Source organism: Nestor notabilis, unplaced genomic scaffold (assembly GCF_000696875.1).
Source record: "Nestor notabilis isolate BGI_N333 unplaced genomic scaffold, ASM69687v1 scaffold18034, whole genome shotgun sequence".
NCBI lineage: Eukaryota > Metazoa > Chordata > Aves > Psittaciformes > Psittacidae > Nestor > Nestor notabilis.
The window spans coordinates 207-15,936 of record NW_009926200.1 but is presented as its reverse complement, the minus strand read 5'-3'; the positions used below and the strand labels follow the sequence as shown (position 1 = coordinate 15,936).

General features: G+C 38.1%; 1 protein-coding gene across 1 annotated transcript; it reads left to right on the top strand.

The window, feature by feature from the left end:
* Positions 1–6: 6 nt before the first annotated feature.
* Positions 7–15,520, top strand: ATP6V0A2 (ATPase, H+ transporting, lysosomal V0 subunit a2). Its single transcript, XM_010013430.1, has 19 exons — positions 7–19; positions 1,303–1,381; positions 2,689–2,786; positions 3,599–3,736; positions 4,303–4,403; positions 5,106–5,232; positions 6,012–6,094; positions 6,437–6,530; positions 6,829–7,041; positions 7,581–7,731; positions 8,525–8,664; positions 9,628–9,785; positions 11,407–11,497; positions 11,794–11,912; positions 12,356–12,566; positions 12,998–13,117; positions 13,342–13,461; positions 14,634–14,751; positions 15,345–15,520. Exons 2-19 carry the CDS (start codon positions 1,366–1,368, stop codon positions 15,518–15,520), a joined length of 2,274 nt encoding a protein of 757 aa, XP_010011732.1. The 5' UTR covers positions 7–19; positions 1,303–1,365.
* The last annotated feature ends 210 nt before the right edge of the window (positions 15,521–15,730 follow it).

Genomic DNA, 15,730 nt, shown 5'->3' with positions numbered 1-15,730 from the left:
CTACGAGTGCCTCAGCGAGGTGGGCGAGCGTGGCCTGGCCGAGTTCCGAGACGTGAGTACCGGGGCCCCGGGGGGGCGCTCTGGGTGGATGAGGGGGGTAAAAGGACCCCGAAGGGCCCAGCGGCGCGGGGGAAGCCGAGCAGGGAGAGGCGCGGTTGGGGAGGTGAAGGTCTCGTTCCCATGGCCCGATGTAAAAGGCTCCATTGCCCGTCGGACTTGCAGGCGTTGGGGCTAATCCTGGTACCGCATTCCGGTGATGGAAAGTACACGTGGAGCCGCAGCTACCCAGAGACACTAGAAAAGGGTGTTTGGGAATGGTGTATCCCACCTTTCTCCCACAAGTAGCTTAAACTTTGAGGAGTTTTTGCAGTAGGATCCCATGGGAGAGTCCATTGCCCACTTGAAGCCACATTGGCTTTAGTCTGTGTTTGTGTGTGCACAGCTAATAGATATGTCCACCCCACTGACAGCTCGATAGAAACATCTTGGCTGCTCTGTAGGTTTTAATTCAACATCACAGGCTGCTGGTTTGTAAACCATGTGTGTTCCTGGAGGAGCAATTCACCTTGGAGGAAACTGCATGCCTGACGAACATAAAATTGGGTTGGGTAGTTATTAACCTTATTTCTGCATTGTCTCATCATAATTATATGATCTTTGCCTGCTCACTGAGACTTTGGAATTTCATCCAAGTTCTCTTCAGAGAAGGTTGCAAAATCATTGTAAGGAAAGCAGAGAGACAGCTAATTAGTAAATACAGCAGATAGGAGGAGACAGATGTGTAAGAATCATTACATGGGAGTTACGTTTAACTTTCTGATGCCATTGCAGGTATCTGACTCACTTTATTGCAGAAATAATGTATTAGTGGTTCTGATGTACAAGCTGAATAGTTGGAGACATTCTATGCTTGTGATATGGGGATGTGCATAAAAAGATTCTTACAAAACTTAACATTTCAAATAGATTTTGTGGAAATACATCATAAAACTTGCTTGTAGAAAGGTTTATTGTTGATTTGAAGTTGTTAAATGGTATTTTAAAACTAGAAAGAAGATTAGGAATGGTGTCTCCAGTAGATCTCATTACTTTCTTATTTGAGTAAAACTAGCAAAGGCATTGATAATTCTGCTTTGATAAAACCAACCTGGCTATTTGGAGACTTCTTGTTCTTTTTAGGCTTTCATACCTTGTTAGCTGAAAAGTAGAGAACACAGAATATCTGCAGAATTGGCTCCACAAAGTCACAGAAATTGCTGTGGGTTCTTAATACCTAATAAGCATTTTTTCCTTCTTCTTCAGCTTAACCAAAATGTAAGTGTATTTCAGAGAAAATTTGTGAATGAAGTAAAGAAGTGTGAAGAAATGGAAAGAATACTTGGTGAGCTTTATCTTCCTGTCTGCCCTTTCTTATCTGTGGCATTATTAAAGTTTACATTACTAGAAAAGAACTACAGTGAAGGTTTCAGCTACAGGTTTTCTTAATCTTCCCGGTCTCCATGATCTGCATACTGAAGAATCTTATAAAGTTCTCATAGGTATGAAAAAATACACAGACCACATTCAAATGTAGCTTTTTGGAGCTGGAGATGACCTGTCTGTAATGCTGAATTGGATCAGTACATACAGATATGTTCTTTAAGTTGTCTTGGTCCTGCTGCAGCAGTTTTGAAGGGATCTTTGGATAACCTCATGAATGTCCAGCTAGAGCAGACTGTCCAGGGCTACATCTGGTGGGATTTTGAACATAGAGACCCCTCAGCTCTGGGCAGCCTGTTCCAGTGTTTTCCCACTGATCTCTGTTTCATGAGTTTGTGAGCTGTAAAATTGACTCACAACATGTATATGCTGAGTATGGATCGGGGTGGTTTTTGAGCTCAGAGCTGCAGAAGAGCTGCTAAATAATTGAGACCATTTCAGTATTGATTGCTTAAAGCTCTACTGGGAAGATGGAAGCTTTACTTTGGATGTTTCCTTGACTATAAGATAAACTTTGCTTTTTATGTTCTGTAACTCAATACCATTGAACTTCCAATCACCCTCAAAAGTACCTCAAGTTATTAATGGTTGTATTCACATGGTAGTTAATGAATAGAGAAGGGGATGTAGAACGTTACAGCCAAGATGAAGATTTCATATCCTGAGGAAAAGTTACCATTGAAGGATTCTTTTTGTTGGAATCTCTCATCAGAGGCATGTGCTGGTCATGCCAAACCATCCCAGTAGCTAGTTGCTACATGCCCAGTGTGAGTTGCATTTGTTGTCAAGGTTGCTTAAACTGCCTTGTTTGATCACTTTTTATTCCAAAGATGGTTCAGTGAGCAAAATGTCAATTTCTGGCAGATGGTTAACGGAAAGTGCCATCTAGCAGCAACAAAGAGACGCTATGAAATGTTAGAAGCTTCTTAAGAAGCACTTGTGGTTGGAAAATTTCAGTCAAAAGACTCTGAAGATCTTCTGCAAACTTCCAAGGGAGTTGTTCTGTGGATTTTATTCTTGGCACTCCATAAGCCCCTCTCTTTTGAAGTCCACAGTGTGTATTGTTGCTAAAGTGAATAAAATAGTGAGGGCCTGATGCTGCAGTGCCATCAGCACCATCGAGAACAGCTGAAGGTCAGCTATGCAGCGTTCTAGGAAGCACAGGGCAATACAGTTTCCTTTCTGATTCTGTTTTTTTTCTTACTGCAGGCTATTTAGTACAAGAAATTAAAAAAGCGGATATTCCACTTCCTGAAGGAGATGTTGCTCCTCCTGCCCCTTTGCTGAAGCACATTCTAGAAATCCAGGTAATTTTTCCATGTAACAGATGCTGGAAGTGTAGCCCTGGATCTTGGAACTGTATTTCAAATGTAATTCTTTCTGTCTTATTACTTCTGACTTAAGTTACAGGGTGGGTACAGGAGCATTTGCTTTCCTTTTTGTCCAGTTTCTTTTCTTTCTGCCAGTGTTACTGCAGAGACTGCCAGTGAGGGTTTGATACTGACACAAAATTCCTGTGAAAGGGTCAAAGCTGACTCGGGGTTTGCAGTTGTCTCCTATTTTGATGGATTGGCGTATTACACTGCTGCAGGGAAACTGCTGCCTGTAGATGCAGTCCTTCTGCCTCATTTATTGCTTTGGGACTTACCTAAGATTCTTTTCATGCACCCAAAATTTCCAGGGTCTGTGGGAGTTTTATGTGCCCAAGGCTCTGCATGTTCTGCTGCATTGCAAAACCTGGGGCTGCTTCTCCGAGTGCTTTTTCTGCTATTAGAAGTAGAAGCTTGTAAAATGCAGATAGAATATTAAATGATATTCTGTTTTGCTGTTAATTCCATTAAAAGGATAGGTGCTTCCACCATATACTGTCTGAAGTGCTGATTCCAAGTCTGCATTACTGAGCTTAGGCACAAATTAGGGGCAGAACAGAAGACTTAACAGATGCCAGTGGAGGATTAACTGTACTCAATACAAAGCAATCTTTGGCAGACCGAGGAGTAAAACCTATGGAGCTTAAACTCCCATCACTGAGGCAAATTAGCATGTGCTTAAAATTAATTGTCCCCCAATTTCCAAAACAGTGGAACTGATTCTGTGTCATTTTTTCTCCATGTCTTAGGAACAGCTGCAGAAGCTGGAGACAGAATTGAGGGAAGTAACTAAAAACAAAGAAAAGTTGAGGAAAAACCTGCTTGAACTGACAGAATACATGTGCATGTTGGAGGTCACACAAGGATTTGTCAGGAGAACATCTGAGGTACTGCTCCTGTTGTTTGGCAAGGATTGTGTGTTGTGGCATTTCTGTTACCTACTGTTAGTAGTTAAGTGTGTGCTTGGTGTTGGGCTTTATGGTGCTCTACCTTGTTTGTTATTATTTATGCTCAAATAATAGCATCAAATAATTTGCCATCTTTAGGAGTACCTAGAGATGGCAAACTCCTGGGCTACACTGTGCTTGTGTACATAGCAAAGCACAGCCCTGGATTTAGAGGAGCTCTGATATCTTTGGCATTCCTCTGATGAATTGTCTGAATGTTACTGCTGATGCCAGTTGAAAATGAAGGCGTATTTGTGTTATTTTGATGTATAAGTTGTGCTAAGGAATTAACCACGTAACTTTTGCAACACTATCATTGCTAAGAGCAGAGCACTTTGAGATCCCAAAATCTCTCTGTGGTCTGAACTGAACACAGGAAAGGGGTTTATGTTGTTTTTGTTGAAATAATTTACTTATTTTCTTCTTTAGAATAAGAAATGAATGGAAGTTGTTGGTTGGGGGTTTTTTTCCTGCAAGCTATGAATGATCTGTCTTTCATTTGCTAGTACGAATCCCAGTTACATGTAAATTATGAAGAATTTCCCTCTGTGGAGAATGAGCCATTGGTGGATTACAACTGCATGCACAGACTGGGTGCCAAGCTGGGGTAAGTATGGGTCAGTCTGCCTACAGCAGGTTGTCTGTGGGCTGTTCCAAACCTGCTGTAAATGACAGGCTGTTATCTTAAAAGATGGGCTGTAGTGTGACTGTAGAGACTTCACATGAACCAAACCATTTCAGACAGGGTAAAAATCTTTCCTTTGTAACAAAATTGGATTATTTGAAGAGATCAGTAGTACAGCACCAAAGGAACTGTCACAAAACTTCCATCAAACAGAGTATGTCTAATAAGGAAAATCTCTAGGTCAGAACTCTCTTCTGCTGTTCAAACTCAGTTTTTTCCAGGAAAAACACTGAGTATTTTTGTCACTTGGTAGTGGCAGCTGTAAATGTAGTGTTATTCATGGTATTGCCTACTTGCCTTTAAAAGGATGTATGGATACTGCTCTCTACAACACGATTGAGAGGATGTCTCGTCAAGAAAAATTTAAGAACCTTACTATCGCAGAGAGAAATAAATCAAAGATAACTCTAGTTCTGTGCTCAGGTTTCAGTCTGTCTGTTTCCAAATAGAAATTGAGTCTATTTTATATACCAGTTACTTTCTGTTGTGGGTGATGCTTCCTTCACTAGAGATGGCAGATGTTAAATTAGCGACTATGTGATCCTGAGTGATAATGAACTCTTGTTTTTTTTAATTCTTCTTGTGGATTTGAGGTTATTTTTCAATTTTGCTCTTTTTCCATAGGTTCATATCTGGGTTAGTTCACATGGCAAAAGTGGAAGCATTTGAAAAGATGCTGTGGAGGGTCTGTAAAGGCTACACTATTCTCACATACGCAGAGTTGGATGAGTGTCTCGAAGATCCAGATACAGTGAGTAAACATGACAACTACCAGTTCATTTTGTTTGTACTTTTCTTAAGACTTGGGAGAATTGTGCTCAGCTTTGCCTGTACTGAATGTGAATTATTTCCCAGTGCCCTTGGAGGGAAAACTATTTTTAAGTACTAGAACTGGTCAGACTTCAAAATCAGAGGTCTTGATGCCACCGTAACTATTGGAGTGGCAATTAAATTTGTCACAGTTCAGCTTGATGAGTGCAGAACTTTACTGTGGAATAGCAGAGAGTTTATGGTTGGCTACTTTGATCAAAATATGTGGCATAAATGGCTGCTTGGATATTTATTAACCAGGTCCGTACAGACCTTTTCATAGTTATCTCACTTGTTCATGCAGTAGTTCAGGAAAAGAAGTTGGTCTTCTATGAAGTTTTTTCTCGGAACTTAAAGAATTGGGCGTTTGTGAATCAGCAATTAGGGCTGCCTAATTCTGAACTAAAACTGACAGTTTTGAGTGCTTCCAGTCTAATTTGTAACATTTTAGTTTTTGAAGACTTTTTTTTGTTGCTAATAGTTGAGAAAATAAAATCTCTTCTTTTCCTTGAAAACTGTTTCTGGTTTTCTTTAATATAGCAAAAACTGAGATGTTTGAACACTTCAATTTTATATTTTGATCTTCATTAAAATGGTGGAAAGTTAATGCTACTTACACAACTTTTTCCAATTATTCAGATTTGTTATTTTGCTCTATGACATTGGAGTTGTTGGTTAAATACAAACCTCATCAACACAACTTCCTTGGGTTTTTTTTAGGGTGAAACCACAAAATGGTTTGTTTTTTTAGTATCTTATTGGGGTGAGCAGATTGGCCAGAAAGTTAAGAAGATTTGTGACTGGTAAGAAGTAAAACTTAATATGTATAATTTCTTTCTACCTGAGTTATTTGCTTGTTAGTTTCTCCCCCTCCTTGATTTTTAGTGTTGATTTTTAGGCAAGCTTTCTGAAGTTAGATTTGTTTCCCCCCTCCTTGCATCTAGCTTTATCATTATGCAATGTAGAAATAAACGTATGAGTCATTTTAGCTGCAGTCCTTATTAAGCACAGGCAAAATACTGACTCTCTCAGTTGAATCTGTTCCATGGTTATTAAATGGCATGTTGAAGATTTGACTAAGGCATGGGGTTGGTGATTTGTTCTGGTTTAGTTTGGTTATTTAACACAAGCTTGTTTTCCTATAGCTATCACTGTCATGTGTATCCCTACCCAAACAGCATGGAGGAGCGCAGGGCAGTTGTTGAAGGACTAAATGTTCGTATTCAGGATCTTCATACTGTGAGTAAATAACACTATTCCTTTTGCTGTACTTATTGCACCATAGGAAATAAATTAATATATTCATTAATATATTAATATGGTTCTAAAATACATTGGCTTTGGATCTGCACATGGCTGTATGTCACGTCCCTGGTCTGGTGTTGCACGTATCTGTTGAAGTTCAGGGTACTTGGCCTTGCCTTCTGTTTTAAGCAGTGGTTAGTATGCCCTCCTACAAATGTAATGTCACTGGACAAATACTGGGTGCACTGTTACATTTTTCAATTAAAGCCTTTTGGTTTTTTCTTGAACAAAGGTGCTGCATAAAACTGAGGATTACTTACGCCAAGTCTTGTGTAAGGCATCTGAATCCATCTATGCATGGGTTATCCAAGTGAAGAAGATGAAAGCCATATATCATGTACTCAACCTGTGCAGTTTTGATGTCACAAATAAATGTTTAATTGCTGAGGTTTGGTGTCCAGTGGCTGATCTGCCAAGTCTGCGCCATGCGTTGGAGGAAGGCTCAGTAAGTCAGCTGAATGCTCACTGGTGTTAAAACTGTTGGCTTGAACTAATTATTTTCTTTCCTTATCTGTATAGTTATTTAAAATAGACTAAAAGTAGGTCAGGGTGGTGGTGGTGTGTGCTTTTAGTATTTTTTCCCTTGAATAACTTCTGTGTTGGACCGAAGTGTGACTGGGCTCACAGAGCTATTTGGAGTTAAGTCAGAGGTGTTAATTCCCTCGTGTTGTGTTGAAGCAAGCTCTGTTGTCTTGTTTTACAGGAGAGAATTTTTAGTAATCTTTGTTTTATAATACTGAGTGATGAGTCTCATCTGATGTTTCTTATACAGTAAGGATTAGAACACTGCGCATAAGTAGTGTTACCAGAGGAAAAGATTAATGTAAGTTTTTAGGCGCAAAGTGATAAGTATTAAACTTGGGGCTTAATTTAAGGATGTTACAGGATCAGTGTAACTGCTAACAGAGGAAGTGTGTTCATTTTGATTAGATGTAGCATCTGCTGAGTTTTGTATAAATGTATCTGCTTTCTGTCTGTAACTAGAGGAAGAGTGGAGCTACAGTTTCTTCATTCATGAACACCATCCCAACAACACAACCTCCTCCAACTTTGATACGCACCAATAAATTCACCTCAGGGTTCCAAAACATTGTTGATGCTTATGGAGTTGGAAACTATGGGGAAGTGAATCCAGGTTGGTCCTTCTGAAATCTGAACTGTGAGCTGTGCTATCGTTACTGCTCCCCTTGTTACGTGTTTAAATACCTTGCTGAATTAGACACTAGTAAAGGCAAAATGGTGACAACTACATTGCTTATTAGTAGCTGTTCCAGAATTACAGGAGCTCATCAAAAGTACAAATGGTCCTCCAAACAGTGAGGTGGGATTCTATTTCGATGAGTTATTTTAAAAGTGAAGATGCTGATAATAGCTGTTTCTTTATATGTTATGTATATATAACAGTGTTTCTTTATATGTTTTACTTTGGGTAAGATAAGATATTTAGGGGGAAAAAAGGAAACTTTGGTAATGGCTGTTGATCTTACCGAAGCATGGAGCTCATAGCTTGGAAAAATGCAACTTTTTGTATAGCCCAGTTAGTTTAATGTCCTTATGTATTTTTGTAGCTATGTTGACTCTGTCATACTGTACAGGAGAATGTACATTACAATACAGAGCCAAAATAGCCATGGAAGAACTGTTTGTTCGGGTTTTATTCCCTGGGCTCATATTGCCATCCTCAAAATTGCCAGCTAATGCTCAACTGCGGAGCTCTTGTTACTAAGGGATACACAATAAGCAAGCTCTAAACTGAGTTACATTTATAGCGTGGGGGAAAGGTCTGTTAGTAGGGGGTGAAATGTCTTTCAAACTTAAAGCTTTAAAGTGTTTGAGAGGTTAAAGTAGTTGAATTGCTGAGGCATAATTCAGAGAGCAATGTCATCTGCTGTGCTATACACTTGAAGTCTGTTCTGTTGTCATTCCAGCTCTCTACACCATCATCACTTTTCCCTTCCTGTTTGCGGTTATGTTTGGAGACTTTGGGCATGGCCTACTAATGTTCATATTTGCACTCCTGACAATACTGTATGAAAACCACCCTAGATTACAAAGATCACAAGATGAGGTAAAAGGAATTGGAAATAATTTACTTCCCATCCAGCAAGATAACTTCAGTTGAATAGTTACTGTGTTTCTGAAAAATACTATTTATAGCACGTGTGTTAGCCTGGCTTTGTTCCTTTGTTGCAGGATTTCCTGTGTTTGATTGCTTGAGCTTAATGTGATACCTTAACAAACTATTCACTTTTTTTGAAAGGGCAGAAATAATCAAGTTGCAATGAAAGACTGACAAAGATTAGTTGATACTGTTGGGCTTATCTTTCCTTCTGCTGCGGCTACTCAGTGATGTGTTTTACAGCATGTGATTACAGTGACTAATGTTGAAGATAAAACGATTATTCAGATTTACAACTGAGAAGGAGTTGTAGCTCGAAATATATTAAACTTCAAGTAATTTTTTCATTATATGGGTTTGAAATGCAGGAACCCCTGCATCACTCATTAGAGTTATATTTAATTAAGAATGGCTGCAAATGTCTTAACTTCTTGAAAACTAGTTTCCAGCGAAAACACTTTCCCGGAAGGAAGTGTGGATTAAAAGGACTATTAAGTGTAATGGTGCCAATGAGAAAAGTCAGTTTGTGTCATGGGAACTTGCATGAGGACTTAAAATCTCTGCATTCAATTTAAACCACAATTGTCTTTCAGAATATACTGGCTGCTAGCTCTGTTTCCTAACACGTGTAAACCTTTATGTGTAAATCACTATCATATAAAGCTGTGAATGTGGGGAGCTGAACTGCACTCCTTTTTGGTGGCTGACATTGTAAATTGCATATTCATGTGCTTCAAGCAAAATTCTCTGTTACATTTTGATTGGCCTCTTCTTCATATTCCTTAATGACTGTTCAGAAGAGATTTACAAGTCTTTCTACGGCAAATATGTTTCTCTTAGAAATGTCCAGATAACAGTTGCTCACATGGCACATGATGATCTCTTTTTTTATCTTCTTTCCAATACTTACAGATAATGAAGATGTTGTTTGAAGGCCGATACGTTCTTTTATTAATGGGTCTGTTTTCTGTATACACTGGATTGATCTATAATGACTGTTTTTCCAAGTCAGTAAATATCTTTGGTTCTGGATGGAATGTTTCCGCAATGTTTGAACAGAGGGTTTGGCGGTAAGTAGCAGCCTCTGTTTGCTCTACCATTAAACCAAAAATGTACTTCCTGCAACGGTTTAACCCTTTTGCTCACCCATTTTAACCATCCTTATATTGAGATTAGTAAGTAAATGTAGTGAAATCTAGCAAAATCTAGTTGCTAAGGTAGCAAGCTCAAGTGTACTAAGGGCCAAGTGAGAGATCTAAGCTTAGAATAAATAAAGGCAGGAATAGTTATTTAAAAACAAAAAAATCAAATTGCCCATTATCTCAAATTGGGAAATCCAGAGAGAACGCAATTTTTTGCAAAACCACTATTAGAATTTGAATGTTTAATTCAGTCAATGTATTGGGTTAATCTCATATTTATCATTACTGCCGTAGTGGATTTACATGACTTCAGTCACCTGGAACATTTTCTAGAGTATTATCATTTGGCATAGATGACCATCAATCTTATCTGGAACAGATTCTGTTGCAATACCCTAATGCTGTATGCTAGCTAATAACTTCTAGTGATTAAAAACTGCAGCTGGCATAGTATCTTTTAACTGGTAGTAAGAACTTGCACCTAACTTTATGAAGTGATATTTCGAGGGTTTATTCAGTCTTGAAATCGTCTTAGGTGTATTCTGCATCTTATTTTTTGTGGTCTTACAAAGGTGTTCTTCTGAATGGCTGCACACTTCAGTACTGTTGGAGAAATCCTAACAGAAGGCACTAGAGCTTTGTCTTACCGTGTATTCTTTTTATTCATACAAAGTGCACTGCCTCCTGTGCTATGGTTTGTCTTTATGCTGATGGTTTTAGTTTGTTTCCAGTTACCGTATTTTCCAGGAAAGGTGTGTGTGTGTATATATATGTATATGTATCAGGTTGTGAAAGGAATAGAAAAGACAGGGCTAGTTTTGGAGAAATCTATCCTAGATGATTCTTCTGGAATGAACAACCAAACAGCATTAGCATCTACTGTAAAGAAATCAGCAATTCACAAAAGAAATTACCCGTCAATCATTAATCTCTGCACAGCTCTGCTTGATAGCTTAAAAAAAGAAAAAAGTAGGCTATGTGGACTGTCAAACCTACTCTGTCATGAAGTGAGATAACCTCAGTGTTGTGAGGTGTCATGGCCTTTGGTATTTGCATGTTCACAGCTTGCATCTCATTTTGCCTGAAAACCAGGAAGTGGTTTAAAATAGAGTCAAAACTACTGACTTTGGTTAAAATGTGAACAGGTTGTGGGTGCTGTGTTATTAGAGTGGAAACTCATCCAAATGCAAAGGGGAAAAAAGATACCAATTATTCTTGGGTATTAGTGAATTTTATATGAAACCAAATTGTGAGCTTTTTAAATGAAACTTTCCATGCTAGGGGAATGAGGAATAAAATCCAGAAACTTTCCTTTCAAAGACAGTGCAAATTAAGCCCAGACTGTGATTTCCTAGAGGTATCTAGAATCTATTATTTTTATTAGCCAGGTCCTTCAACGCTTAGAAATCCTTTTGTTCTCTTAAAAGTCTGGCAGTGGGTGAGCAAGTCGTATTAAGGAAAGCAGCAGCAGTGTCCTGCAGAACTGAAAGTACGTGTTGTTACTATGTTGAAACATGTCAGGTCTGATGGTGTTTTCCTTTCCCTGCAGTCTTGAGGATCTGAAGTCTAATCATTATTTAGCACTGGATCCAAATGTTTCTGGTGTATACAATGGAGCTTATCCCTTTGGAATTGATCCGGTTAGTTCTATTTGTTTGAATTATCCATTTGTGGTGATCAGCCATTTGTAAATTGGGCTTTGTTATGTGTATGAGGAAGATAAATCTAACTATGGAAAAAATACATTTCTGCTTGCATTCTCCCGTCAAAAAGAGCTTTTCTCCCTTCACGAGTCAAAGGTTTAACTACTGGCACAAAACTCAAGTTTTGGCTGTGATCCCTGTTCAAGGTAGAATTCTGGTGTCCAATAGAGAAAAGACACAGTTTTATTCCTCCTATTACACTGTTCTTAATGCTGGTTTTGTTTCTTCTTCAGATCTGGAATTTGGCAAGCAACCGTCTCAGTTTTTTAAACTCTTTCAAGATGAAAATGTCTGTGATTTTTGGAGTTGCCCACATGACGTTCGGAGTTGTATTGGGGGTATTTAACCACTTGTAAGTACAAGAAGTTAAGGTAATATTAACATTGTGGTTTTTGTCAAGTCTTGGATTGTAACAGTTAATCTGGTAAGAGAAACTGGAACAACTTTAAAAACAGCATGATAGTATTTATGAAAATTGATATTAAAAAAAAAAGGTCTTCCTTCACATAAATAAGATGATGGGTCAGTGTTATGCCAAAAAATCTGAAGACATTGATTAATACAAGATTTTATTTCACTTGTTAGATATATGCCTCTGATGGTCTTGATTTCCACTGAAATACTTGATTAAAATTTCACTGAATATGAAGAAATCAGTTCTGGATTGTAACTTCAGTCTTGCTGTTTAAAAGTGCTGGGTGCTCTTTACTGAAATCATGTTTGGACCCTGTATTTATCTTGATTTTCTTTGTAAAACTTATTTTTCATTCCCCCCATCCCCATTTTTCCTTATAGGCATTTCAAGAAGAAGTATAATATTTATTTGGTTTTTCTTCCTGAACTTTTATTCATGATGTGCATCTTTGGCTACCTTGTGTTTATGATCTTCTTCAAGTGGTTGGCGTACTCTGCAGAGAACTCTACATCTGCTCCTAGTATTCTAATTCAATTTATTAACATGTTCCTGTTTACTGGTGATGAAACAGAGCCCTTCTACACTGGGCAGGTTAGCAGTGTTCTTACAAGCTTCTGAAGATCCCATGTCCCCTGTGCAGATAACACTTTGCCAGTCATGAGAGGCTGAGTGTCCCCTGGGAAGGGGAGTGTTATCAGACTAAGGGGAAATTGAATATGTATTATGATTCAAGAATATATTTACTCTTTGATTGTAAGATTTTATGTAGTGACTATGTGCTGTAAATAATCTTACTAAACGGAATGTCAGTAATGCCTTAATATAGAACCCAGTCCTGAAGAGTACCCTAATGAAAAGGTCTGGTTAAGTAAAATACATGCATGTTCAGTTTGGAGCACATGCTCACTGAAATCAGCAGCATTCTTCTTATGTTCAAACAGGCCTTTAAAGGAAAATGGGAAGGCTTTTCCAACTTTTGAATCTGTGATCTAATCTAGTTTTTTTCTTTCTCCCTCCGACAGGTTGCTCTGCAGAGGTTTTTACTTACTATTGCTTTTCTTTCTGTTCCTGTAATGCTTTTTGGCAAACCACTTTATTTATATTGGTTGCACAGTGGAGGCCGAGGCATTAGAATGTACAGGGTAAGTACTGAGAGATACTTCAGCATAGAAGAATTCAGCTGGTGTTGTATTACATGTGATGTCCTTACTAGGTATATTTCCATTCAACTAGGAAAGTTTTTGTCTGTAACACATAGCAGAACTTCAGTCCTTTAGCTCTCTTTTTGCCTTTGCCTGCAAGTGCTTTAAATACATTTTAAACACAACACTGGCAGTCCACTTGAAGACACGTTTCCATTTTGTAGAGTGGCTACAAGCTCGTTCGAAAAGAAAGTGAAGAAGAACTTTCTCTGCTGAGATGTCATGATGTAGAAGAAGGAAGCAGTCATTCGGACAGTGGGCACAGAGAGGTGGAAGGAGAGGAGGTAATGTTTTAATTGAATCTCTAGTTTGTATATCCTTAAAAGCAAATTAGAAGTGGAAAATCAAGAAGATAACCTGTACACTGAGTCCCTGGAAGTTTTCAAGAAAATCAGCTGAGCTTTTACAAAGACCTTAATGCCTGAATGCAACTTACTTTTTTGTGTTGCTATTTTCTCATTATTTCTTGGTATATTCAGATTGCTTCAGTAAACCACAGTCTGTCTTTATGGAGAACAGAAGAGTGGTTTATTTGTATCTATAGGCTTTGCATCTAATACCAGTTTTCTTAACTTAGAGTGGGATAAAAATCATGGGTTTTGTGTGGTTTTATGGGTCCTTAAAATTAAGGCAAAAGGATGACTGCCCAGTTTCCTGTTAATTAATCTTGGCTTTTCATCCAGACAAAAGTCTTTCTATGTCTGCAAATAACACCTTGTGATGGGGATTATGGGGGTTGGAGACATGGGCAACATTCCACAGCTATTGCTGTTGTTCTGTTTGGGCAAAGTTTTAAAGGTCTTAGCTGATTCCTCTGATTTCATGTGAATTCAAAGACAAAAAATTGTTTCAGTTTCCCCATATGCAGACTATGTATGGGACTTGCTTCACTGGAGTAGTAGACTTGTGTTGCTTATTATAGTAAACAGAAGAATTGTTTGCTTAAGTAAAATGTGTCATTGTTCCATACAAAGTAAGCGTTGAAATTTGTGGTAATATTAGTCTTGGAAATCTTTGTAAGCAACAAGTATGAATATTCAGAGTTTACAATATTATTGTAGTTATTTATCTATCAGTAGCATTACTACTAATTAATCCTGGTTTTAAAGATGCAAAAATTTACATGGTAAACTTACGACCTCAATCGAATGGGAATTAGAACTACAGCTGGTTTTACTACTTAAGAGTTTTCAAGTGTTAGATCATATTCTTTGTGGAAAACATAAATTGCATTCATTTTATCTATCCACAAAGTTCCTGGGGAAACTAACTGGAAAACCGTAGCACATAGTTTTTTGTCTTTGTAATAAGGATCTTATACATAACAGATCTTTTTTTGCTTGATATGAAATCAGTGTATTACCCCTTAATGGCATTCTTCTTCCATGTGTATTAATCTTTGCAGTTGCTGCACTGTGTTATTTAAATGGATACAAATGTATTTTTTATGTTTTAGCTTAATTTTGCAGATGTTTTTATGAATCAAGCAATTCATACCATTGAATATTGTCTAGGATGTATTTCTAATACAGCCTCATATCTGAGACTCTGGGCATTAAGTCTTGCTCATGCACGTAAGTGGGGCTTTATTTTTTGCTTGGTTGGTAGTGGGTTTGTTCATGTCTTGATTTTTAGTGCTGGTTCCAGGGAGGCTGCTGTGTTGAAGTGATACTACTATGAAATTACTTGTTTCTTAATTTACAAAAATTCCCTCTTTAAACTAATCATGATCTATGGAAAGCCCCCAAGCCAAAACTGTCACTTACTGTTTAGAATCTAGTAATTTGCTTCACTGATGGCTCCATGTTGTATAAAGGCCGATTACCTGAGCACAGTGTTCCCTCACATAGTAGTCATGGTACCGTTTCCTGTTTTCCATTCATTGACTAGTTTGGAAGTATTTAGGTACTTGGTAAAGACTTAGTGTCATGGTTTAAAACGTTGCCATCAGTAAATCTTATTCTGAAACTGAGGTGTACCTTTAAGTATTTTAGGGAAGGGAAGGAGAGGGGCAACTAAATTGGGTGTGGGGGGAAAGGGGATGACTGCTTATAGTGCCCATGTTCAGCAGATCCTGTACTATCATTTAAACTAGAATGCAGGTCAGAGTAGCTTGCTGTGTGGATGTATCCATTATCAACACTAATTAGGAAAACTCTTTTTACAGAGTTATCAGAAGTTCTATGGCAAATGGTGATGAGAGTGGGTCTTCGTGTAGATACGACCTATGGTGTCGTACTGCTAGTCCCTGTTCTAGCCTTTTTTGCTGTGCTAACAGTTTTTATTCTTCTGGTCATGGAGGGGCTTTCTGCTTTTCTCCATGCTATACGACTTCACTGGTGAGTTCATTTTCTGTTTACACCACTTTTGCATATACTGGCTTGTTTAAGGGGGATTTTTGGGTCAAAATATTAGGTGCCTTGAAAAAAAGAAAAGCTTAAATTTCAACAGCCTTATGCTATTGTAATAGATATATTTAATCATATTAAATAAACAGCTTGTTAGTTGAATATGATTGTTCCTCTGGAATATTTTCAGTAACTTCAAATATTA

Bases quoted from the DNA above. Each gene is read 5' to 3' on its own strand.
- ATP6V0A2 (XM_010013430.1), top strand. The intron at 4,404-5,105 runs GTAAGTATGGGT...CTTTTTCCATAG, and splicing joins AGACTGGGTGCCAAGCTGGG to GTTCATATCTGGGTTAGTTC. The intron at 6,531-6,828 runs GTGAGTAAATAA...TCTTGAACAAAG, and splicing joins GTATTCAGGATCTTCATACT to GTGCTGCATAAAACTGAGGA.